The sequence below is a fragment of the Danio rerio genome, chromosome 4 (genome assembly GCF_049306965.1).
Source record: "Danio rerio strain Tuebingen ecotype United States chromosome 4, GRCz12tu, whole genome shotgun sequence".
Lineage (NCBI taxonomy): Eukaryota > Metazoa > Chordata > Actinopteri > Cypriniformes > Danionidae > Danio > Danio rerio.
The window spans coordinates 43,561,699-43,588,991 of record NC_133179.1 but is presented as its reverse complement, the minus strand read 5'-3'; the positions used below and the strand labels follow the sequence as shown (position 1 = coordinate 43,588,991).

The following is a 27,293-nucleotide window of genomic DNA, read 5'->3' as shown; positions in this document are numbered from 1 at the left end:
CGACAACACCAACTTTAGGTTCGATCATGTCCATCTTTTTTTCATCTCCGCTACTAGCAGCACACTCCATTTCCGCATTACTGGATCTGTAGCGACAACAGACCGCAAAGGATTATGGCCACGCCGGGGCTGATGGGAAATGAAGTTTCAGCTACCTCCCGTTCGCTTCATTCGCCTGAGCAAATTTTCTCAGAAGACCTATAGTTTTACCGAGTCATGCGACTTCGGTAATATCGAAAAAATTTAATATTGCGGTATGACGGTATTTACAATACCGTTACATCCCTAATAAAAATGCGTAAAAACAAAACTTAAAAACAGGTAAAATGTGATATAAAAGAATGAAGAAGAGAAAAACATGATAGTGCAATCTGTCGGACGCAGCACAGTGCTCATTCAGTAAAGGCACAGCTAAACAGATGTGTTTTCAGTCTTGATTTGAATGTGCCTAATGTTGGAGCACATCTGATCATTTCTGGAAGCTGATTCCAGCAGTGAGGGGCATAGTGGCTAAAAGCCGATTCACCCTGCTTTGACTGAACTCTTGGAACTTCTAGTTTATATGATCCTAATGATCTGAGTGATCTGTTAGGTTTGTATTCAGTGAGCATATCTGTAATGTATTTAGGTCCTAGGCCATTTAGTGATTTATAGACCAGTAATAATACTTTAAAATCTATTCTGAATGTAACTGGCAGCCAGTGTAAAGACCTGAGGACAGGTGTGATGTGCTCTGATTTTCTGGTTCTGGTTAGAATTCTGGCTGCAGCATTCTGGATGAGCTGCAACTGTCTGACTGTCTTTTTAGGAAGACCAGTGAGGAGTCCATTACAGTAATCCACCCTGCTGCTGATAAAAGCATGAACAAGTTTTTCTAAATCTTCACTAGAGACAAAGCATCTGATTCTTGCAATGTTTTTGAGATGATAGTATGCTGATTTACTGACTGCTTTGACATGACTGTTGAAACTCAGATCTGACTCAAGAGTCACACCAAGATTCTTGACCTTATTTTTTGTCGTTTGACCTTTAGTGCCAAGGTACGCATTAACCTTGAGAACCTCATCCCTGTTCCCAAACACAATCATTTCAGTTTTCTCTTTGTTTAACTGAAGAAAGTTTTGGCACATCCAATTGCTCATTTCATCAATGCATTGGCAGAGGGTGTCAATGGGGCTGTAGTCATTAGGCAGTAAGGCTAGGTAGATCTGAGTGTCATCAGCATAGCTGTGGTAGGAGATTTGGTTCTTTCTCATTATTTGGCTTAGAGGGAGCATGTAAAGGTTGAACAGGAGAGGTGCCAGAATCTAGCCTTGTGGGACTCCACACATCATGGGTGTCCACCTCGACCTATGGTCACCTATACTGACATGGTAACCTCTACCTTCAAGGTAAGATCTAAACCATTTGAGGACCGTGCCAGACAGCACAACCCAGTTTTCCAGCCTATCCAGAAGTATGCTGTGATCGACAGTGTCAAATGCAGCACTGAGATCCAACAATACCAGCACTGTTATTTTACCTGAATCTGTATTTAGGCGTATATCATTGATTATCTTTATAAGAGCACTCTCTGTACTGTGATGTGCTCTGAACCTTGATTGAAAATTGTCTAAACACCCCCTGAAGTTTAAGAACTTGTTAACCTGGTTAAAAACAACTTTTTCAATGATTTTGCCAATGAAAAAGAGATTTGAGATTGGCCTGTAATTGCTCAATAGGGTGTTATCCAGGTTGCTCTTCTTCAAGAGGGGTTTAACAACCGCAGTTTTAAGTGAGGTTGGAAAAATCCCTGATAGAAGTGAAGCATTTACTACTTTTAGAAGATCCATTTCTAACCAGGTAAACACCATTTTGAAGAATGATGTGGGGAGCGTGTCAAGACTGCAGGTTGATGTTTTCATAACTTGCACAATTTCTTCTAAGATTTTGCCGTTAATTGCCATGAAATCAGACATAATTTCTGATTTCTTAAGTTGTGGTTGAGCTTGTTTGATATCGACACAACTTGACTGATTGGATGAGCTGATTGCCTTTCTGATATTATTGATCTTATCAGTAAAGAAATGAGCAAACTCATTACATTTGCTTTCAGAGAGGGGCTCACTTGGAATCCGACTGGGGGGGTTTGTGAGTCTCTATCGTTGCAAAGAGTGTACGAGCATTATTTAAGTTGCTGTTTATAAGGCTTGAAAAGAAAGTCTGTCTAGCAGTGTTTAGTTCCATATTAAAAGCATGAAGACTGTCTTTATAGATATTATAATGGACTACTAGTTTCGTTTTTCTCCACATATGCTCAGCTTTTCTGCACTGTCTTTTCATCATTTGTACTCTCGGTGACCTTGTCCAATATCCCTTTTGCCTGCCAGTCAATTTCTTGACTTTAAAAGGAGCAACGTCATTTATGATTATCTTAATTTTAGAGCTAAACAAATCAAGGAGAGAATCAACAGAGTCTGCAGATATACTTGGTGCTAGCGATATGGCCTTCATAAACTGCTCACTAGTGTTCTCATTTATGCATCTCTTTCTGACAGAGACAGATCTGTCTTTAATAGCTGGAGTGATCAATATATCAAAGAAGATACAGAAATGATCAGATAGTGCCACATCCTTAACAACAGTCGATGAAATGTGTAAACCCTTAGTTATAAGTAGATCAAGAGTGTGTCCACGATTGTGTGTGGGTCCTTGAACATGCTGAGTCAGATCAAAAGTGTTAAAAACAGTCATCAGTTCTTTTACAGCATTGATTTCTGGATTATCAATGTGAATATTAAAATCCCCAGCAATACTAAAATAATCAAATTCAGAGGTTACAATTGATAACAGCTCTGTAAAATCATCAATAAAAGCTGGAGAATATTTTGGAGGTCTGTAGATAATGATCAGTAAGATGCGTGGAGATCCTTTTAGTGCTATACTCAGATATTCAAAAGACAAATAGTCACCAAATGACACTTGTTTACATTCATACACATCTTTAAACATGGCAGCGATGCCTCCACCTCTCCTATTAGCTCTGCAAACACTCAAAAAGTCAAAGTTTAAAGGAGCTGCTTCATACAGAACTGCTGCGCTACAACTGTCATCTAGCCATGTTTTATTTAAAAGCATAAAATCAAGGCAATTTGTGTTGATAAAATCATTGACTAAAAGAGACTTATTGTTGAGTGATCGAATGTTTAGAAGTGCTAACTTAACAGTTTTAGTCGTTTTCACTACAGAAGTCTCAGATATACATTTAATAGACACCAGATTTGAATTATTTGCTTTACGGCCAAAAGAAGTCTTTGGTTTTCTGTCACTTAACACAACACATATCTGCTTAGAGAAAGCTACAGACACACTGGGTTCCTGCTTGTTCTTAAAACATTTGATAAAGACACTGTTATCTAAGCAGGCCCCCGACACACATCAGTGAGAGCTCTTGTGTTCACCAGCTGAAGATGGGGCGTTGTTGTTTGGGCCCTGGCGGTGTGGCAGAAATCGGAGGGCTCTTCCAGGTGGGCTTATAGGTGGTTGTGGAGCAGGCCGCTTTTTGGTTGGTAACTGGGGGCTTGCGACAATGTAGTGCTGTTGTGTCAAGCTCTGATCTGTCCTCTCTTGTTCACTGCCTATTTTGACTTGTGTCTGCTGTGGATCTCTGAAGCTGGATTATCCGTTGAATTTGTTTCTTCCTCTGACTGCTTTCTCCATACCAACAACTACGACTGGTCTTCAGCTGCGCTCCCCGGTCTGTTGTATTCTCCAGTCCAGAGCTTCACTGCCCATTGTCTGAATTTTAATTTATATATTTATTATTATATATATTTACATTTTAATGATTTCTTGTTTACTTTTCTTGTTTGTTTACCCTTTAGTTTGATTTTATATATATATATATATATATATATATATATATATATATATATATATATATATATATATATATATATATATATAATGATGTACCTGCTGTTGAAAATATTATTTTAACCCTCATACAACTTAATACTATTTTACTCAAAGTAAAGAGGACTATTGAACAACGTACGTGTATTAAGTGTCTTAATGAAGGTTTAATTTATTAAATAGCATAATTTCACTTCATTCTTAGTATACATCACTATATATAAGAAATGGAGTACCAGTTTTAATCAGCTCATTTGTGGCTGTTGTTTCTTGCTCGGACCTACTGGATTTTTTTTTTGTTAATTACTGTCATATAAAGAAACTGTTACAGGGAAGTTATTTTGTTTCTATTCATAGTTTTATTTATTTTAAACAGGACATTTTTATTGCTTTGTTATTTTTTAACAGGATAAAATGCCCAAACGCAGAGAAAAACTATATATAATAAGTCAGGACTCATGACTAAGAGTAAGTAGCAAAAAAGTAAAAAAAAAAAAAAAAAGACTTTTATTTTGACGTGACTTGTGACATCATAAGACTGCGCCGCTCTCGCGCTGTGATTCAACTGGAGAAAGGTTTGTTTTAAAGCGTTTACACTTATATAAAGCGATTGATTAAAGTTTCAGTGTTTTCATTCAGTGCTAAATTATGTACCTGTTGACAATATTATTTTAACCCTTATACAACGTAGTACTATTTACTAAAACTCACAGTAATGAGGTCTATTTTTTGAATAAAGATAGGATAAACTTTTTGTTCCAGAGAGGAAATTTGTCTTGTGCAAAAAAGTGCTATAAACAGACAATAAGATAAATAAAACAAACAAAACAATTAAGAACATACTTGAATAAAGTAAAAGTGTGTAATAAGTGTTTTAATGAAAGTTTAATTGATTGAATAGCGTAATGTCATTCCATTATAAATATACATCACTATATATAAGAAATGGAGTACTAGTTTTATTCAGCTGATTTGTGGCTATTGTTTCTTGATCAGACTTATCTGATTTCTGTTTGTTAATGACTCTCATATAAAGAAACTGTTGAAGCAAGTGTTGAAGAGAAGTTATTTTGTTTCTGTTCATTGTTTTATTTATTTTAAACAGGACATGTTTATTGTTTTGTTCATTTTAAACAGGATAAAGTGTCCAAACACAGAGAAAAACTCCTGCTGAAGCGATTGATCTCCACACTTTTATAAAGATGGCGTTTATTAAAGAGGAGAGTGAAGATGTGAAGATTGAAGAAACATTCACAGTCAAACAGGAAGATCTGCAGGAACAAACAGGTTAATTTAAATTCTCAAAAACCAACTCAGTCATTTGATCCTCATTCAGATATATTTTAATAATAAGAATACTAAATTAAATCCATCTTGCAGCCCTGAGTGTGCTGCCTAGTTCTTCGAAATGCACATAAGCACTCATTGAAAGACAGGAATGAGTTTCTTTCTTGTTACTTGTTCTTGTGTCTTTTGTCATTATTTTATGTATTATTAGTCTCCCATTTTCTCTACCTTCTTAAGGTTGATGCTTTTCTTGTTCTCCTACTGTTTGTAAGGTGTCCTTGAGCACTAAAAACGTCCTTGGGCACTAATGTCGTATTGAAATTATTATTGCACAAATCCTTATATTTGCTCGTCACACTCACTATACAAATTTATCAGACTTACTGAAAATGGAAAGGATTGAAAGGACATTTGCTGTGCTCTATCATTAATAGAGAAAAGGAGACTCTGTGCTATATTGACTTTGTATCCAGAAGCATTTGCAAATTCTGAAATTATTGTAAAAGCTTTTGGAATACATGTGTCTGGATTTGACAGAAAAAGAAGATCATCCACTTATAGCAGGAACTTATGTTCGTGTCGCTCTCTGAAAATTCCTTGCAATTCCTTCCTTAATACGGTTGCAGGAGGTTCGATGGCAATGTCAAAGAACAAAGGGTAGCCCTGTCTGGTTGTTCTAGATAGTGGAAAGCCTTTAGAATTTATATTATTTGTTTGAATGGATGCTTGGGGCCTGGAATATAACATTTTAACCAAGGAACAGAATCCAGGATTAAAACCAATTATTTTTAAGTGCTGTAAATAAATATATCTACTCTATCAAATGCCCTATGGGCATCTAAGGAAATTAGGACCTCTGGATTAGTATTATTTTTTGGTGAATAAATAATATTTAAATAAGCGATGAAGGTTGTAAAATAACTGTCTCCCAACAGTAAAACCAGTTTGATCTGGGTGATTTATCTTTCTCATGACTGACTCCACTCTGATTGCCAGCACTTTAGCCAGGATCTTATAATCACAGCAGAGTAAGGTGATCGGAAGATAAGATTCACATTTAAGTGGATCCTTAACCTTTTTAAGAAGTACTGTTAAAACAGCCGATGTCATGGAGGGGGTGGGGGTGTGATTCCGAAACAAGAGCTTCAGCAAATACCTTGCACAACAGGGGTGTTCGCTTGGCAGTAAACTTCTTAAAAACTCGGACGGGAAGCCATCAGGGCCTGGTGCTTTTCCGGTTTTCAATTTTGTGATTGCATTTTTAACTACATAAGGTGTTATATGTCCTTCTAATGCCAGCTGATCTGAATCACAGAGGGATGGTAATTCTAAATAATTAAAAAAAGCTCTCAATATGTTCAATTTTGTTTACCTCAGAGCTGTAAAGAGTTTTATAGAAGTTTTTTAATTGATCATTAATTCCCTGTTGATCAGTAATAATGCTGCCATCATCCTTACTAACTGCTGCTGTAACACCAGCTGCTGAGGAGTTTTTCAGTTGATAACACAATAACCTGCCAGCTCATTTCCCATGTTGACAATGAATCTGGCGTGATCTTATGTGGAGATCCGCTGCATTTTCGTCTGTCAAGGAGTCATATTGCGCTTGCAGAAGAAGTTTATTCTTATGGAGCTCTTTGGAAGTTGATGTTGAGAGTAGCTGATCAATTGTATTAATTTTATTCATAATCTCTAAGCCGTTTTGACTTTCTTTTATTTACACTAGCTTGATATGAAATAATCTGTCCTCATATTTGCTTTCAGAGTATTTTATAAGATGCTTTAATTTATCTCTGGGGATTTGTTTGTCTCAAGGAAGAAATCAATTTGAGCATCAATAAATTTGACAAAATTGTCATCTGCCAAGAGTCTCGAGTTAAACCGCCAGATTACATTGCCTGGAAAACATAGCTTTGGTGAGACTGGACAATGGTCCGTAATAACAATACTACCATACTCTACTGCTGACATTAAGGGAAGTAACTGCTTGTCTAGGGGAAAATGGTCAATCCTGTAATAGGTTTGATGCACAGGTAAACAGAAGGAAAATTGCTTGGAAGATGGATATTTAAATCTCCTGGGGTCACTTACACCATATGTCAGAAGGAAGGAGTTTATACATTGTGCTGGCTGACTTAATGAATTACTCGAAGAGCTGGAGCGGTCCAAAATAGGGTGCAAAACTTAATTTAAATTGTATGTGTCAAGACTAGACAAAATTGAAAATAAATCACTTAAAAATTGTACATTGTCCCAATTAGGAGCATACACATTGGCCAGGACCACAGACATGTGTAAGAATTGAAATATTACAAATATTCTGATATCTTTGACAATTCAAAACATGAGCTGAAGACAGGGCCAATGGACTCCACAACCCACCAGGGGGGAATGCGTGAAAAACCAGTTCCTGCTGCATTTGCATCTGACTATGCTGAGACTCAGCTTCATCCCCCCAACTCACACATATGGTCATTTCAATGTTTTAGACTAACCAAACTGACTTTAACTATCATGTTTGATATCATTTGAAATGTCTCAGTGCGATTGGTACAATGGTCTCATTCTCTCAGAAATAGACATAATCAAAACAATAAATATATAACTTCAGGCATCTTTTAAACCACTGTGAAGGGTGTGACTTTTTACACACACACCCCCTTCCTTGAGGGAATTCTTGGATTATTTAAGGTAAGGTCTAAGAAAAACTCAGCGCGATTCTGCCTACCCAGATCAGCCCATAACATGGAGCTTAGGCTCCACGTTATGTAAAATTTACACATTATGTATATTTCAAAGTCAGGAATGCATCTTTTTCATCTTGGATTTATCTTTAATAATTTGATGTTTTGTATTGATCGTTTATGAATTGACTGATTGAATTGGCATACTACATTTTCCTGACTAATAAATTGTTATGTTTTGAATGTCACAAACTCAAACAGAGTTCGTGTTATTATCTTTAGTAGATTGTGGTAATTTCATAGCACCACAAGCCCCTGTTCAGGTTAGTAGCGGACTAGGACACGGTAGACGGAGCATTGCGGCACGCTATACGATGTCTCTAGAGCTCCGACTAACAAATTGGCATTTATTCATGTATACTTAGGCTGTAAAAGGATATCTAAGGGGATAGTCCTTCACCCGATAAACTTTTAATACTATTTAGATAGTATAGTGATTATTCAAAGTTACTACTAGTTTAAGTACGACTGGTCTGCTTAATTCTATAGTAATGATCGTTATATGACTAAATAGCTCTGTCTGATTTAGGAGGTAGCAGACCTATGGGGACCGCATAAAAAATATCCTAATCTGAGTAAGTAGGGTTCTGCCTTTTTAGGATAGTGGTCAATCGCCACTGTTTAGTGACCAAGACTGACATGCTTGTGCTTAAGAAATTGTATACTCGGCCGGTACAAGATTCAGGATGTTATAGAGATCCAAATGAACGAGAATAACATAAAATGATGAACCGAAGAGAATATTCAATCATAAAATGTGAACGTATCTAAAATAATGTGAACGGAAACAAAATAACCTTCTTAATGTTTTATAATTGGAGTCAGATAAAACGAGGATAAACATATTAATATTCTAAACCATCTCATACTAAAATTGGAGTCAGATATGAGTTAAGTTTAATATAAATCAACATTGTGCACTTTTTTAAAAAGTTTACCTTGGATTATTACATTTCTGCCATTTTTATCCTACACATTTGACTCCATAACAAACTGTACATTCCTATGTATGAGTACAGCAACGCCCCTACTAAGTTTTGCAAAGTTAGAATGATATATTTGTGTATAGCCTCCTCTATTAAGTTTAGAATATTCTTTTTTTTCAACAGATGTGTCTCCTGTAAATATAACATTTCAGATTTTTAATAATTAAGATATACAAACACCCTGTTTTGTTTCACTGGGTGATTTAGCCCCTGCACATTCCAACTGGTAGTTTGTCTTTACTCCACCCATTTTATGGAGGGCTGTCAAAAACATTTATCAGAAGCATCCAAAAGGTATCTGTGGGTTTTGTATGTAGGGGGGTGTATGGGGGAAAGAGAGGAAAGAGAAAAAAGGGGTGATCGCACATACACCTATAAACACGAAACAACACAATATTGAAACAAAAACAAAACTACCCTATTATTGACAAAATATACTTGAGAACTAGAAATAACAACAACGAACATGTGCTATAGTGGTAATTTAAAAGTTAACCGAAGAGTGACATTAACATTTGTATCATCTTTGACAGCCCAGTGTACTGTCGTGATTGCCTTTATTTCAATGTCTTTCTTCAAAATATCCTCTTTTCGGAAAAGTAGTGGCATTTAATCACGAAGGTTCGTGGCGGTTGCTTGTCGTCCACTGGTTTGCTGTGTAGAGTGCAGTGTGCCTGGTCCAGAAGTGGAGTCTTCTTGGGGTTCAGGGTATCTTTTAGGACGCCAGCTACAAATTCCGTTACACGTCTGCGTTGCTCCCGTCCTTCTTTAACTCCCGTAATGTGGAGATTTGAGCGGTGAGACCTTTCCTCAAGATACTTGCTTCGGTCTTTTAGCAAAGTCAGAGTCAGAGTAACTCTGTCTGAAGCTGGTCAATTTGATTGCAAAGTTCATTTGACTGTGCAATGGCCTTTTCTGCAGTTTTAGCAATCAAATAATCTTTTAGTGCATCAATAGTTTGAAGGACCGCACTGTTGTCATTTGCTGGAGCCGTCTCTTTCTTAGATACAGCTTGCACTTTGGGGTTAGCATTAGCATGGGGGCTAGTAGCGGATTCCACCTCAATACGGTTGCTTTGGCCTTTTTTCATCCTGATTCAATTCGGATTACGCTCAGAACAGCTAGACTCCGACACTTAAACACTTATTTTCCAGTATAGTTTGGATTTCCGCTAATAGTATTTAGGATAAGAGCAATATTAAATGAAATGTTAAGTTTCACATGAGAATTTCAACAGTTTGCGTCTTTATATGGCCCTGCCATGTCCAAAACAAACAATATAACAATAATTACAATGAAACGCAAGACCGTCAGCCAGTGGCGGTTCTAGACCACAGTAACTGGGGGGGCTGGGCAGGGGCCACTTCTACTTTTAGGGGGCACACTTTAACATACATCACAAACTGTTTAAACAATTATTCGAAGTCATTTTTATGCATCACTCTGCAGTCTTCATAAATATTCATTCATTAATTTTCTTTTCGGCTTAGTCCCTTTATAAATCTGGGGTCACCACAGCGGAACAAACCACAAACTTATCCTGCATATGTTTTACGCAGCGGATGCCCTTCCAGCTGCAACCAATCGCTGGGAAACAACCATACACTCATACACCACGGACAATTTAGCTTAACCAGTTCACCTATACCACATGTTTTTGGACTGTGGGGGAAACCCTCGCCAACACGGGGAGAACATGCAAACTCCACACAGAAATGCCAATGGACCCAGCCAGGGCTTGAACCAGAGACTTTCTTGCTGTGAGGCGATTGTGCTACCCACCGCGCCACTGTGCTGCCCTGTCTTCATAAATAAGCTAATTAAATAACTTAAACTCGAAATAATCTTCCATGTTCATTTATTTGACAAGTAACTTTGTATTGTAGGATAACACATTTTAAACATTCCAGTACATCAAGGCACATTTTTACACCTGTAAACTTTAACAGATGCAGTTGAAGTCCATTTTTCCCAGTCCCATTAATTTAAAATAGTGTTTCCCAAGTGATCTAAATTAAACCAATGAGATTTTCACAATATTTCCTATAAAACACAAATAATTCTTCTGGAGTCATAATAAGTCTTATTTGTTATAGTTTATTTCTTGAATAAAAGCAGTTTTAATAAAAACAAAAATTAAGTCAGTGTTATTAGCTTTCTTAAGAAATATTTACTGTATATTTTACTGATTGTCTACACAACAAACCAGTTATACAATAACTTGACTAATTATTCCAACTTTCCTAGTTAACATAACCTAATTAATCTTTAAATTACACTTTAATCTGAATCAAAGACTGTAGAGTACTTAAAGGGACTTTATGTTTGCTTCAATACGTACTTTCGCTTTTTGTTTCTCACAGCCAATCGTTAAATTTACACTGCTTGTCTCGACAGTTTCTCTTCTCGTTTCCTGCACTGCAAAAGTTCAGTCAACTTCTCTTTCTTCCGCACACCACATAATGCTGCCCTCTTCAACTCTCCTCCTCCTCCTTTATTCTCTCACCCATTTCCTTTTTGCCGTCTTATGGATGGAGACCAATTAAACAATGTTGACTGTCATCACAGAAAACACCAACTATCATAAATGCATGATTATATGCTGTCATGGCTTTGCAATAAAAAAAATAGTTATAATAGAGGCCAATGGAGAAAAAAACAGCCATGAATATAATGAAAAGGGAGTAAATTTGCCCAGTGTATTGATTTTTTTTTTCAAAGCATTTTCCCAGAATATGTTAAAATAAGATGTCCCCTAAATATCAGTCCGTTTTCTGAAACACAGAGAAAGCTTTGGCAAAATTTAGCTTTAAAATCCCCTAGAATGGATGAAACTGACCCAACAGCACACAATGGGAAATATGCACATTCCAGCCTTTATGCAGATGCTGGACAGGTATGTCTCATGTCTGCGAGGCAAATATTCAGCTTTTACCCCAGAACTTTTTTTCTGATATGTTGACCAGTCAGGCACAGAATGAACAAGTATTCCCTGTCTGCTATACAAATTTTAGAAAAACATTTTGTTTTAAAAATAGCCATTTACAGCTTTCAAATTTGTGTCTTATCCATATGACCAAAATGGCTTTTATGATCAATTATTTAAGAAACTCTGAAAACTGGACTGACACAGTTTCAATTCACTATAACTTCTGTTAAGCGGCTTTGACACAATTTACATTGTAAAAGCACTAGATAAATAAAGATGAATCGAATCTGCTTGAATGTGGACACGTTAATGGACCAAACAAAATATGATCTGGTTTATTTTACATTCGCCATGCATCAAAATTACAGTGTGTGTAGCCAATGTCTCCAGTGTCTTTTCACTTTTCAGCTTTTGATGAGAGTTTTAAAGACTTAATGAAAACTAATGTTTTATTTATTTCAGACCTAATTGAAGAGAATAAGGGAAGGAAAGAGGAGGAACATCATGTCAAAATTGAGGAAAAAACTAATTTACAGACTGATGGCATTTTGAAAAGGAGAGACCAGAATCGTTTCACCTGCACTCAGTGTGGAAAGAGTTTTGGAAGAAAAGGGGATTTTAAGATTCACATGAGGATCCACACTGGAGAGAAACCATTCACATGCACTCTATTTGGGAAGAGTTTTGGAAGAAATTTCGATCTTAAGACTCACATGACAATCCACACTGGAGAGAAACCATACACATGCACTCAATGTGGAAAGAGTTTCAGCCGATCATCACACCTTAATGAACACATGAAGATCCACACTAGAGAGAAACCATTCACTTGCACTCAATGTGGGAAGGGTTTCACCCTATCATCACACCTTAACCGACACAAGAAGATCCACACTAGAGAGAAACCATTTACTTGCACCCAGTGTGGAAAGACTTTTAACTACTCATCATGCCTTAATGAACACACGAGGATCCACACTGGAGAGAAACCATTCACATGCACTCAGTGTGGGAAGAGTTTCAGCCAATCATCACACCTTAATGAACACATGATGATTCATACCGGAGAGAAACCATTCACATGCACTCTATGTGGGAAGAGTTTTGGAAGAAATTTCGATCTTAAGACTCACATGACAATCCACACTGGAGAAAACACATTCACATGCACTCAGTGTGGGAAGAGTTCTGGAAGAAAATGGGATCTTAAGATTCACATGAGGATCCACACTGGAGAGAAACTATTCTCATGCACTCAATGTGGGAAGGGTTTCACCCTATCATCACACCTTAACCGACACAAGAAGATCCACACTAGAGAGAAACCCTTTACTTGCACCCAGTGTGGAAAGACTTTTAACTACTCATCATGCCTTAATGAACACACGAGGATCCACACTGGAGAGAAACCATTCACATGCACTCAGTGTGGGAAGAGTTTCAGCCGATCATCACACCTTAATGAACACATGATGATTCATACCGGAGAGAAACCATTCACATGCACTCAATGTGGGAAGGGTTTCACCCTATCATCACACCTTAATCGACATAAGAAGATCCACACTAGAGAGAAACCCTTCACTTGCACCCAGTGTGGAAAGACTTTTAACTGCTCATCACACCTTAATAAACACATGAGGGTCCACACTGGAGAGAAACCATTCACATGCACTCAGTGTGGGAAGAGTTTTGGAAGAAAATGGGATCTTAAGATTCACATGAGGATCCACACTGGAGAGAAACCATTCACATGCACTCTGTGTGGGAAGAGTTTCAGCCGATCATCACACCTTAATGAACACATGAAGATGCACACTGGAGAGAGACCATTCACATGCACTCAATGTGGAAAAAGTTTCAGCGGATCATCACACCTTAATCGACACATGATGATCCACACTGGAGAGAAACCATTCACTTGCCCATAGATTTCCTTTCATAAGCACGGAATGGGTCAGACCACAAACCAAGTTTGTGTGTTAAGTTTCGCAGTTCACTGCGTTGCAAAGTTTAAGCTTGGTAAACTCTGACCCGCGAAATCTCATCACTTGACTGTGAGACCAATTAAAGATAAAAACATGACCTCTATGGACAGAAATGTAAAATATGTACCAATCGCTCACTTTTTTATGTCTAATCATCTAGTTTAATCCCGCCCCTTTTCGCAGCGCCAAACAACACAATTTCGCATGCTCAAACTCTAGTGTGACCGCAGCTTCGGTGTGGGATGAGTTTCAACAACTCCTCAGACCTTAATGAACAAATAAAGATCCACACTGGTGTGAAAGAGTATATGTGCTTGAGTGTGAGAAGACTTTTATTACAAAATGGAAACTGCACCAGACGTTTCACACTTGAGAGACCATACAAGTGTTCACACTGTGACAAGAGATTTAATCAGTTAACACATCTGAATCACACAAAAGAGGATTCACACTGGAGAGAAACCGTACAGATCTAATCAGTGTCTACAGAATTGGACAAAAGTTGCACACATGACATGAACGCAGCAAAACATTTTCTCATGGGCACAGGATGTTTCATGTCTGAATAATGTTTGAAAAGGCTGAGTGACGGTATACTGTTTTCCAACACTCCTACACTGCTATAGGTGGGGTTGTAAATGTGTTGTGCTCCTCACGTTTACTGTAAACACAATGATGGCGGCTGAAAGAACATCTGGCAAACATCATAAACATCTGGCAAACAGCACCTCTGTGGATTAAAATCTCTCTTTGCAAGTGATTGTACAGGTGCAGATACATCTGTACTCCACTCTCAAGTGTATTCATGTTGCTAGTTTTGTTTTGGATGATGTTCTCTGTCTGACTCCCTGAATGAGTAGCATCACTGGGAAGACACCACACTTCAAAGAAGGTGGAGCTCCAGGACAGTTAGTTTGCATATACCAGGGCCTCAAGTTTAGAAAACCCATTCAATTGTCCTATGTTGCATCTTTTATTTGTAAAGTTTCTTTACTTCTAGGACATCAGAAGAGTGACTTATGTGACAGGTATGCGTTGTTTACAGTGGGGCAGAGGAGCTAACAGCAGAAATGGTTGTTAGTTTTGGTGTAATTTATCATCATCGTGCTATTTTATTACGTTTATGGGAACTGCACAACTCCAGTCTGTCAACATATCTAGTCCACAAGTTTCATGTTGCTATTTTGGTTCATGAAATGGGATGAATCATAAGAATAATAGCAGAAGCGAAAACAGAGAGAAACACTCCTGGATCAGTCGGAGATGCAGCTCGATGAAAACAAGAGCTGTACACGGTAAGACAACTCGTTTTTCATTTATGTTTGTCAACTTTCAAGTCAGTGAGCATGATTAAGTAATTTGAAGCAACGCAATGTGTTTACTTTGGAGTAGACTAGCACGGCTGCTAGCTTGTATTGTTAAGCATATTAAATATACTTTTTTAAAGCGTGTAAAAATGTCAACATATGATAAGACGGCTAGTAGCATCAGTTTGCTAGTATAATAAATGTCTTGTATAGTTACAGCGTTGTGACTTTGTTTGCTTTTTGGTGTGTTTATTAGACTTTGGGAGACATGCTGACGCGGAGCTGAAGGCTTTCTCTCCACGGGATTCTCGCTCAACTGTGCTTCACTGTAGGCTCACAGAGTAACCTCAACTAAGGTAAAGTGGATTTTATATTCGCACATTCGATTAGTGACAGCTTGTGTGACACACTCTCAGTATTGTTTACCATAGTACTTTGAACATAATGACTGAAATCACACATAAATATGAATTAAAAACAACATTAGCACATTACAACATTAACTAATTTAGAGGTCTTTAGAATTGCGTACAAAGACATTATGTCCAGCTATAGGAGGGCTCTAAAATCTGCCAGGGCCGAGCACCTCCGCAAACTGATAGAAAATAATCATAACAATCCTAGATTTTTATTTAACACCATTGCTAAAATAACAAATAATTGGTCAACTATGGAACAAAATGTTCCACCGCAAATTAGTAGTGATGACTTCATGAATTTTTTCAGTAATAAAATAGAAGGCTTTAGACAGAAAATAGGAGATGCCAAACTTTCTGCACTGGCTTATACTCCAAATCCTGTAAATTTTTCACTGAGTCATAATAATAATAATAACTTACAGTGCTTTAAAATCATAGAACAGGAAAAGCTAGATAAAATTATAAATAGCTCTAAACCAGCTACGTGTACGCTGGACTCGATTCCAACAAAATTACTGAAAGAGCTGCTACCTGCTATAGGAGAACCTCTTCTTAACATTATCAACTCTTCTTTATCTATAGGCCATGTTCCAAACTCGTACAAGCTAGCTGTTATTAAGCCTATTATTAAGAAACCGCAACTGGATCCCAACAACTTAGCTAATATATAGGCCTATTTCAACAAATCAGCGCATATATTCAGGCCTACTTCTATTATGCTCCTTTCTGCAGACGAACAATATTTTTGAAGTGTTGTTTCTGTCCGGTTTCAGGTCTCATCACAGTACAGAAACCGCATTCGTGAAAATAACCAATGATTTACTCTTAGCTGCTGACCAAGGGTGCATCTCGCTAATAGTTCTACTCGATCTTAGTGCGGTATTGACACCATTGACCACAATATCCTCATAAATTGCTTAAAGTCTACAGGTGTCCAGGGACAGGCTCTACAATGGTTTAAGTCATACTTAACTGACCGTTACCAGTTTGTGAATATTAAAGAGCATATTGTAGGTTAGACACCCCAGTGAGACAATGTGTGTAAGAGTAAAGTAAGAATTAGATTTTCTTTAAAATATACGTTAAAGTTTATTATTAAGCTGTTTGGAGTCCTTTTAAGTCACAGAAATTTACTTCCGTGTTTGAATCGCCAGACCGGAAGTGCAACGGATCAGTGAGTTTGCGCATATAAACACTATGAAGACAACTGATCGTGGTGCGCATTTGGTTGCCGAGAAAAGATATTCTGAGAGACTCACACAAACGACAGACCACAGCCATACAATTATAAGCCTGTGGACAGACCAGCAGACAGAACAGCAGTCAGAGAAGTGTAATTTAACTCTTTTGTGAGGGAGAATAGAGCAGGTTTATGGTGAGGGCAGTGTTGGCTTACAGAGAGATATGTAAGATAACAAAATCTTATCTGGCAACAGCAAAGCTAGTATTGATCATCTATAAGTATTAATACTTACTAGTACAGAAACTAATGAGCATTTAACACAGTTATGCCACATTAACACTATTTTTAATAGTAGATAAGTGAATACAAAACACAAATAACACAGAACGTCTGGAATAATGCAGAAACATGTAAACAAGGTACTGGAAAATCTTTTTTTATTTTTCAAATGGTTTTCAGAGCTTCTGTATTAAAATAAAAACAACATCAAATATTAAAACAATTAAAATACGTTTTTAAATATGTCTTTTTGTCATTCTTTCATTGGGTATAAGATTATCTGTATCAGATCCCATTTAGACAACAATCCATAAAAAGACAAGTACAGTTGTTATAGTATAAAATATTTACAAAGATTTGATCAACAGATCTGATCTGCATTTATGATTAAATAAACCTCAACCCTAATTCAAGTTCAAATTCTAAATGCAACTCAAGTTCAAGTTTTATTTATATAGCACAAAATCATAAGCAGTGTTAATACCCAGAATTTTTACTCTTTATATATGCATAAGTATCTGTGTGAGTGTGTGTATACTGAAAGAAAAATATATCATCTGACCCATTTAAAAGTAAACCTAAAATAATTTTTCAGTAAGTTGGCCAACGTTTATGTGGGTACCACACCATCATGTCTTTAATGTGTGTTAAATTGTGAATGCTGTGTAAAAAGATGCCGACAGCTTCATCCTTTTAAACCCGCTGGAAGGATCTAGAAAGGAGAGCAAATGTAGTGGCCACTTCTGCATTCTCGTCGAGCCTGTGAAGACCTCCAGTAGTCCACCGTCAGACACGCAGTGAGGGCTGATGCATATATTCTGGGGAAATAATGCAAAAGTTGAAATCATGTTTATTAATAATGTATATTTTAAAATTCACCATATGATTTTTAATATAACACAATACAGAAAACCCAACCACATTTGCAGACCCCTGGATAGTGAACTGCAAACCATCTCACATATACAGTAGACTGTACCCATTATAAGTTGAGCATGTAAGAACAAACTTCAATTTTTTGAATGTTATTTGTTTTTCTTCTACAAGATGAATATTCCTCATATGTGAATAAAAAGTGCCTTTCCTCATTGACAGGACGGAAATTTTTTTACTCTCCCTCAAGTGGTTTCAAACCTTATTGACTTTCTTCTGTTGATCACAAACCAAGATATTTTGAAGAACGCTAAAAATCTTTAACCATTGACTTCTATAGTGGGAAAAACAGATATGGAAGTCAATGGTTACACGTTTCCAATATTAAAAAAAAAAAAAAAAGTCAAAGATAGTGTGAGTTTACCTGCCTGCATTATATAGAAATATAGTAGTAATTCTTTGCCCTTCTAGTTTTTGTTATCAAATAATACCATGCACAAATAATTCACGATAGGGGTCATAATATTTTACCCGATGAACGAGGTGAATGTCTGAGGTAAAATTGGTTTTATATTCACACATTCTGACTTTCTCCCTAATAATATAATTTCAGAAGAGTATTATTTGCTAATCCCTAATATCATGTTAGCAGCCAATGACTATCAAAGTACAACATTGTTCACTGTCAGTTTAATAGTGCTAATGTGGTTTTTAAGTCATTTACGTGTGATTTTAGTCATTATAATAAAAGTACTATGGTAAACAATACTGAGAGTGTGTCACACAAGCTGTCACTAAACAAGTGTGCGAATATAAAATCCACTTTACCTTAGTTGAGGTTACTCTGTGAGCCAAAGTGAAGCACAGTTGACCGAGAGGCCAGTGGAGAGAAAGCCTTTAGCTCCGGGTCATAATCTGTCTCCCAAAGTCTAATAAACACACCACAAAGCAAACAAAGTCACAACGCTGTAACTATACAAGACATTTATTATATTAGCAAACTGATGCTACTAGCCGTCTTATCATATGTGTACATTTTTACACGCTTTAAAAAGTATATTTAATATGCTTAACAATACAAGCTAGCAGCTGTGCTATCGGCTACTCCAAAGTAAACACATCACGTTGCTTCAAATTACTCAAAGAATAATGCTTACGGACTTGAAAGTTGACAAACATAAACGAAAAACGAGTTGTCTTACCGTGTACATGTCCGACTGATCCAGGAGTGTTTCTCGCCGTTCGCGTCAGCTATCACTCTTATCGGATTCATCCCATTTCACGAACCAAAATAGCAAGAGGAAACTTGTGGACTTGATCTGTTGACAGGCTAGAGTTTGTGCAGTTTTCATAAACGCAATAATATACCACGATGATGATAAATTACGCCAAAACTAACAACCAGTTCTGCTATTAGCTCCTCTGCCCCACTGTAAACAGTGCGCGTCTGTCAGATAAGTCCCTGCACTGACGTCACCGGGGTGGTTAGAAAGAAAAGCGGAAGAGGGAAAACAGACACATTTTCTTTCAAATTTGTGCCCTTGCACTTCGTAAAACATTTTAATATGGTATTTTATGGTATTATAGAGTATTTTCACAACGATTCTACCTTTTTTTAAAACAGTTTTTTACCTACAATATGCTCTTTAACCTTATGGTTTTGTTTTGCATTACTTATATCATGTAGTTAAAGTGTTGTTGTGATTATATCCTAAGTTCTTTATCTTCATTAGTATCCCTAAACATTTGTTGGTTGCATTGATTGATTGTTGTATGAGTTACATTTTATAATAAATCATTTGCATTCAGGTTATTTTGTTGGCTCATCTCTCTTTTGTGCTGCGACTCAAACAAGCGGGTCATAACACTTCGTAAAATGTGTCCGGTTGTATCCGAGATCTTGTCCTTTCAGTCATGACCATGGGTGACAGTAGGTACTTAGATTACCTTACGTCTCAGCTTCTTCACCACAACAGACAATCACATCAACTCCATTACCAGCTGGCAGCTAGCTCTCTGCAACTCTCACATGGCTGCCCACTGAAGCTAAGCAGGGTCAGTACCTGGATGGGAGACCACATGGGAAAGCTAGGTTGCTGCTGGAAGTGGTGTTAGTGAGGCCAGCAGGGGTCCTAATGCCCCAGTATAGTGCTCAGTGAGGTTAAACCAAGGTTGTTAGGTGGTCCCAGGATGTCCTTCGAAAAGAGTAGGCTTCTGCCCATCATGGGCTCCTAACCATCCCCATATTCAATTGGCTTCATCTCTGTCTCCTCTCCACCAATCAGCTGGTGTGTCATCCAGGTGGAGTGAAGTGGTGGAGGAGATCCCCCATTGTGCATTGAGTGCCCAGAAAAGCGCTATATAAATGTAAGGAATTATTACTGCTGCCACTGCACTGATCCATCTTTTAATCTCATATTACATTCCTCATGGCAAAAAAAATCAGATACTCCATTTGGGGTAAGGACTCTCTGCCAAAGTGGAGGTGGCCACTGTTTTCCATTCAAGCATTATGGTTTCTGACTTAGAGGTGCTGTTTCTTTCCCTGCCATGTCACACTAAGCAGCAAACTGTCCCACTGCATGCTGAAGGTCCATGTCCAAAGTACCAGCGGGGTCTTAAAAGCATTAAGAAAAGTCTTAAATTTGATAATCTCAAATTAAGGCCTTAAAGCCTTCAATTTGGTATATAACTTCTTGAATTTTGTTACAAAGGTCTTAATTTTATGCATTTATTTTTGCCTTTCCTAGGATTAAGTTCGGACCGTAACAAAATGAACTGTTACTAATGTAGGCTATTTTAAAATTAATGCAGCGTAACGTTGAGTGCACCTCTAGCTCCACGTCATAGCAGAAATCGCGAAAGTGTGCGCACCCATCATATGGTTACTTGAGGTGAGGTACAGAACAAGATAGTCACTAGCCCAGTTTGTCGGCTAAAATGGGAAAGTGTCGCTGTGGCCAAGGAATCCGAATTGAGTTTGGGTTAAGCCTGTGCCAGGAAATGACCGCGACGCCTACTGCTGTTGATGCCGGAAATCTTTTAAGCTAACGTTAGAGACAGTGGATGTTACGGCCCTGGACTCCCATATGGGGGGTTGCCAAACACACCGTGTGTATTACTGCTTGTCAGCGCCAACCACCTATTGTGCAGTTCTGTGCACCGGAGGCCTCTTCGGTTACTGAAACAGCTTTACCGATCAATAACAAAGAAGTTTCTACATTAGAAGAATGACATTTTCTTCTTCTTCCTGTTTTACGGTGGTCGAAAACAAAGTTTTTGATGCATTACTGCCACCTCTTGCTCTGGTTGGTGATGTAGCCAAACAATCATTGGGCTGACACGAGAAACTTGCTTGATTAAAAGATGACAGAGAGATTAGATTAGGGTGTAATTCATTAATGAAAAGTTGTAAAAATATATACAATATAATGCTTATTGCAGAGTATTTCCCTTTACTATAAATAACTATGGTATTTTATTTGTGTAACACCTGGTTTTATTGGATTTTTTTTTTGTTTTTTTTTGTTATATAACATAATTTGTTTCTGTTTGGTACAACATAATATTTACAGTAAATAACTGAACTAAATCACTTTTCATTGACAGTTTTATTGATCACTAAGATATGATTGACTTGGATTTAAGTTGCTTCGATTTAAATATGAATATTGTAAAATTAGCTTGGGTGTAGCTACACTAGTTTTGCCAAGGAGTTTTTAGCTTAGCTTGCTACATTTCCAAGAGGTAAGCTTTTAGTCTAGTTAAGCTGGCAATCTGGCTTTAAGAAAGGCCATTCAACTGAGACTGCCCTGCTCTCGGTCGTGGAGGATCTCAGACTGGCTAAAGCAGACTCTAAATCATCAGTCCTCATCTTGCTGGATTTGTCAGCTGCTTTTGAGACTGTAAACCACCAGATCCTGGTATCTACGCTTGAGTCACTGGGCATTGCGGGCACTGTTATACAATGGTTCAGATCGTGCCTCTCTGACAGGTCATTCAGGATGTCTTGGAGGGGAGAGGTGTCCAACCTACAGCATCTAAACAGTGGGGTATCTCAAGGCTCTGTTCTTGGGCCACTTCTCTTCTCCATCTACAAAACATCTTAAGGACCAGTCATCCAGAAACATGGATTTTCCTACCACTGCTATGCTGATGATACCCAGCTATGCCTTTCATTTCACCCTGATGATTCCTCGGTTCCAGCTCGCATTTTCAGCCACCCACCTGAATGTTTGGCCACAAAATACACCAAACTGGATTTCAAAGAATCCCAGCAGATGTTTTCTGTTAATCACATCTCCATGGTGCTCATTTAAGTTTCTTTGGTCTTGTCCAGTACTGCCTCTGGGAACAGTTTTCTGTATGACTTTCCTTTGTTAGCTTCCTTTACTTTTGTTGCCTCTATCTGTCAGATTCAGGCTGCCATCAATAAAATAATTACATCATTAATAACAATGTTTGTCCTAGTTGAGACAGTGAATAAGTGAAATTTTATTTTATCTCTTTTGTAATGTAATAATGTACATGTAACGTAAATTTTTTTGAAGACAACATTTTCACTTCCAAAAAGAAAATATTTTCTACATTTTGAAAACTACTGTTTTATTACATGTAAAAGCAGTGCATTCAAACTATTACTTTTGTATAACATGTCTTTATTGAGTATTGAACCCAAAACTTACCCTAGACAGGCTTAGGGAAAAAAATATAAAAATAAATAAATAATTAAAAAATGCAAAAAAATAAAATAATAAATTACACATATACATATACACATAAAAATATAATAAATAAAAATAAAATCAAGCACCAATTAACATCCCACAACTTCAGACATCCGAAGCTTCTTCAATATCTCCGTTTTTTACAAAGTTCAAAAACAATTCCCAGATGTCACAAAATTCAGAGGATTTTTTCCTTATTATATATGTGAGCTTTTCAAGAGCCAAGCATGTTATAAGGTTTCTCAACCAAAATCCAATGGAGGGGCGATTAACTTTTTTCCAGCATAAAGCAATACAACGCCTTGCTTGTATTAAACATAAATCAATCAATTTTCTTTCTTTAGTAGACAAGGCACAACTGTATTCAAACATATTCAATATATCAAGCTATTACTTTTAATTGAAGTTACTTATATTTTAGTCTGTTACTAAATTTAATCTATGTCTGTGAAATAGAAAATTAAAGATTATTAATGTTAACTTTGTTACTGGATTATAATTAGGGATGAATTAATGCGTGTGCATTATTATATTATTGGTTTATTATTGAAGATGCATTAATGTGTGACCCTTATATTATCGCTTTATTATTAGTGATGAATTAATGTGTGAGCATTATTCTATTATTGGTTTATTATTAGTGATGCATTCATGCGTGATCCATATTGTTTTTTTGCTTTGTGATTGATTTATTAGATTAGTTTATGATTAGTGATGTAGTCATATGTGAGCGTTATTATAATATTTGTTTATAATCAGTGACTGATGAAATGAGCCTTATAATTATTATAAGTGAGTGATTCATTGATGTGTTAGAATAATGCACGGGCATTATTGTAACTATGGTAGTAAATAATAATATAAAGTGTTGTAATGTACAATAACTGCATTAAAATGTTTGTAGTAAAACTTTAAAGAGTGCTTGGTTGGCTAAGTTAATCTTACCAAATAATGTTATACAACATCTATAACAATCATATAATAATCGTGTTGTAGTAATTAATGTTACTGTAATGGTTATTCATTTAAACCAACTTGTTATAAAAATACTTAGTTTGCAATTGTTTTCCGAATTAATCTGCAACGAATTCTGTTATTACAGTACAAATCTTGAATGGTATAAGGGCTCTGATTGGCCATAGCGTTCATTGTAACTCGGAACATGATTGGCTGCCGTAACCAAGAATAGGGTGAATCTTGATTCCAGCTCGGGACGTGATTGGCCAGCGTAACCATGAATTAGAAAAAAATCTTGGTTCCAACTCGGAACGTGATTGGCCGGTGTAGCCAAGAATAACCACGACTTACAGGTGCCAGTATGCGCCACTGGCCCAGTCTGCACTGTGTGGCATATTTGCTGACATATAACAGAGACTGAAACATTGCTCACACTTGTCTGAGGTGGTCATTTTGACTGCAATCTTGTTTTAGGTTGGCACTTTGTTTTTGAATATTGTCTGCTTTTCGAATGCTTATCTGTGCTGCAGTAGAACGCCTTAGCCTCACAGCAAACATTTTGGTCTACAAGCTGTCACTGCCGTCTTCCCAGGAGAGTGGCTGTACTGGTTTCTTCTGGAAGTCCTAAGGGATGTACGGGACCAAGACATGAGAGCAGTTGGGGCAGCCTTTGAACCCAGGAGAGCACCCCACAGGCTCTGTGCTGGTGGCCCCAGAAACTCGATTCACTCCAGAGTAGAACCGAACAACTCCGGCAGGGGCAAACCGCGACCGCACTGCACTGAGAGCAACGCAAAATGGTCCTGAACGAGCCAGCCAGGAGTCGAACCTAGAATCTTCTGATCCGTAGTCAGACGCGTTATCCATTGCGCCACTGGCCCAGTCCGCGTCAGCAGTGCTCAGTAGCATGCTGATTGGAAAGAGGACACGGCTCGGTGAACATGGAGTTCCTTCAACGCATGCTGTGCTTTGTTGTCATGGCAAGTTGTGGTGTCGATAGGATGCTCTTACACCGAGCATGTGACAGTCCCTCCCAAGAAGAACTGTGATCCAGGCTCTGAGACTTTCTCTTCCCCAGGAGGAGGTTGCAAAGGTTAGAGTTATTTTTGTCAGAGCAGCTGCAGCACACCTGGGTGGAGGCCCACAGCTAGACTTGAGGGCAACCTTCAGCCAGACCTTCCCTGGTGGTCTAGTGGTTAGGATTCGGCGCTCTCACCGCAGCGGCCCGGGTTCGATTCCCGGTCAGGGAACTTCCTTTTCACCTCCATGCTGAACTTTGAACAGTGGTGAACTCACTTGGCGAAGGCAAGAAAGCGGCTCTGAGCGCAAAAGATGTCCTTCGAGCCGGAGTCGAACCAGCGACCTAAGGATTGCCATCATCCCACCTACAGTCCTCCGCTCTACCAACTGAGCTATCGAAGGCGTACGGGGCAGCTTCACAACCACATCCTATAAGGTAGCTGCAGTCCGACCGCTGGCCAAAAAGGACAGAAGCAAAAGCACTCAAGCCTTCCCATACCGGGAGTCGAACCCGGGCCGCCTGGGTGAAAACCAGGAATCCTAACCGCTAGACCATATGGGAACTGCCACTTTGAAACGCCAGTCTTGGCACAAACTCCAGTTCATTCTGATCGCTGGCACGTCCCTGCTCCGCTTGCACAAGTGCCACTCATACACTTACGCACTCTCTCATACACAGTTTCTTGGTTTCCGTAACCGAGAACCTTCTGATCCGTAGTCATAAGCGCTAACCTTTGTGCCGCCGTCACTCTGTTCAGCACCTTGTTAGCACATTGCTTGGAGCAAGGACAAGGCTCTGTCAACCCGGAGTTCCTTCACCACACATTCTGCTTTGTTTTTATGGCAAGACGTTGTGTGGATGGGATGCTCTTACAGGATTCCTGACAGTCCCTCCAAAGAAGAGCTGAGATCCAGGGTCGGAGACTCTCTCCTCTCCAAGAGGAGGTTAAAAGCAATGGTTTCTTTTGTGTCTGTGTGTCAGAGCGCTTAGGTGTTGCTGCAGCTCAGAGACCTACAAGTGGAGGAGATTACACTGCAAGTTGCCTGGATGACCTCTAAGTGGTAGGCACTTATGCCGCACGTAGGCTGGGTTTGCGATTGATGTAGCTGTAGTAGACATTCACAAAAATAAAAATAAAAATATATATAAACTGCTTACTCTGAGGTTGTGTTTAGGGTTGGGGTAGGAGTAAAAATGAATAAAACACAGCAGGTTACCGTGAGGTTGAGCCTAGGGCTGGGGTAGGTGTGATTTTAATAAACTGCGATAGGTTGTATTCTGTGCCATGTTTGAGACATTGAATCAATGAAACCCACATGGAGGTTTGTTACTGTGAGGTTGGGTTAAGAGTTGGGGTAGGTTGGGAGGTTGATAAAACACAGCAGGAAACTGTGAGGTTGGGTTAAGGATTGGGGTAGGTTTGACATTCAAACATAACTGGTTGGGCGCAGTGTCTTGTACCAGACATTAAATGAATGAAAACTCCAGGAGGTTTTAACAGCCCATTTGGAGCTCAAGTCTCACCCGCTTGGAGCTGACCAGGCCATTTGGAGCAGGCTCCGATTTCTATTTATACCTTTCTCAGTCAGGTAACTTCCTTTTCAGTAGTATGAGCGTCTGCACTGTGTGGCATATTTGCCGACATATAACAGAGACGGAAACATTGCTCACACTTGTCTGAGGTGGTCATTTTGACTGCAATCTTGTTTTAGGCTGGCACTTTGTTTTTGAATATTGTCTGCTTTTCGAATGCGTATCTGTGCTGCAGTAGCACGCCTTAGCCTCACAGCAAACATTTTGGTCTACAAGCTGTCACTGCCGTCTTCCCAGGAGAGTGGCTGTACTGGTTTCTTCTGGAAGTCCTGAGGGATGTACGGAACCAAGACATGAGAGCAGCTGGGGCAGCCTTTGAACCCAGGAGAGCACCCCACAGGCTCTGTGCTGGCGGCCCCAGAAACTCGATTCACTCCAGAGTAGAACCGAACAACTCCGGCAGGGGCAAACCGCGACCGCACTGCACTGAGAGCAACGCAAAAAGATCCTGAACGAGCCAGCCAGGAGTCGAACCTAGAATCTTCTGATCCGTAGTCAGACGCGTTATCCATTGCGCCACTGGCCCAGTCCGCGTCAGCAGTGCTCAGTAGCATGCTGATTGGAAAGAGGACACGGCTCGGTGAACACGGAGTTCCTTCAACGCATGCTGTGCTTTGTTGTCATGGCAAGTTGTGGTGTCGATAGGATGCTCTTACACCGAGCATGTGACAGTCCCTCCCAAGAAGAACTGTGATCCAGGCTCTGAGACTTTCTCTTTCCCAGGAGGAGGTTGCAAAGGTTAGAGTTATTTTTGTCAGAGCAGCTGCAGCACACCTGGGTGGAGGCCCACAGCTAGACTTGAGGGCAACCTTCAGCCAGACCTTCCCTGGTGGTCTAGTGGTTAGGATTCGGCGCTCTCACCGCCGCGGCCCGGGTTCGATTCCCGGTCAGGGAACTTCCTTTTCACCTCCATGCTGAACTTTGAGCAGTGGTGAACTCACTTGGCGAAGGCAAGAAAGCGGCTCTGAGCGCAAAAGATGTCCTTCGAGCCGGAGTCGAACCAGCGACCTAAGGATTGCCATCATCCCACCTACAGTCCTCCGCTCTACCAACTGAGCTATCGAAGGCATACGGGGCAGCTTCACAACTACATCCTATAAGGTAGC

At 38.8% G+C, this 27,293-nt stretch overlaps 2 protein-coding genes, 1 long non-coding RNA gene and 7 other non-coding genes across 10 annotated transcripts in view; 4 read left to right on the top strand and 6 right to left on the bottom strand.

Annotated features, from left to right (window-relative positions):
- LOC137491225 (uncharacterized) overlaps window positions 1-27,293 on the top strand; it is a 482,468-nt gene that overhangs the window by 120,147 nt on the left and 335,028 nt on the right. The gene's annotated exons all lie outside the window — the stretch shown is intronic.
- LOC137490945 (uncharacterized) lies at window positions 4,440-18,081 on the top strand. Its single transcript, XM_073947551.1, has 3 exons — window positions 4,440-4,469; window positions 5,032-5,181; window positions 12,303-18,081. Exons 2-3 carry the CDS (start codon window positions 5,097-5,099, stop codon window positions 13,769-13,771), a joined length of 1,554 nt encoding a protein of 517 aa, XP_073803652.1. The 5' UTR covers window positions 4,440-4,469; window positions 5,032-5,096; the 3' UTR covers window positions 13,772-18,081.
- Window positions 17,159-19,358, bottom strand: LOC141381727 (uncharacterized). The gene is made up of 3 exons (XR_012402371.1): window positions 19,092-19,358; window positions 18,718-18,818; window positions 17,159-17,834 (listed from the first exon to the last, which is right to left on the bottom strand). It is a non-coding gene; the product is annotated as an uncharacterized lncRNA (long non-coding RNA).
- Window positions 24,382-24,454, bottom strand: trnar-acg (transfer RNA arginine (anticodon ACG)). The gene has a single exon. It is a non-coding gene; the product is annotated as a tRNA-Arg (tRNA).
- trnae-cuc (transfer RNA glutamic acid (anticodon CUC)) lies at window positions 24,752-24,823 on the top strand. The gene has a single exon. It is a non-coding gene; the product is annotated as a tRNA-Glu (tRNA).
- On the bottom strand, window positions 24,909-24,995 carry trnay-gua (transfer RNA tyrosine (anticodon GUA)). The gene is given in 2 exon segments: window positions 24,909-24,944; window positions 24,959-24,995. It is a non-coding gene; the product is annotated as a tRNA-Tyr (tRNA).
- trnae-uuc (transfer RNA glutamic acid (anticodon UUC)) lies at window positions 25,084-25,155 on the bottom strand. Its single transcript has one exon. It is a non-coding gene; the product is annotated as a tRNA-Glu (tRNA).
- Window positions 26,641-26,713, bottom strand: trnar-acg (transfer RNA arginine (anticodon ACG)). Its single transcript has one exon. It is a non-coding gene; the product is annotated as a tRNA-Arg (tRNA).
- Window positions 27,011-27,082, top strand: trnae-cuc (transfer RNA glutamic acid (anticodon CUC)). Its single transcript has one exon. It is a non-coding gene; the product is annotated as a tRNA-Glu (tRNA).
- On the bottom strand, window positions 27,168-27,254 carry trnay-gua (transfer RNA tyrosine (anticodon GUA)). Its single transcript is given in 2 exon segments — window positions 27,168-27,203; window positions 27,218-27,254. It is a non-coding gene; the product is annotated as a tRNA-Tyr (tRNA).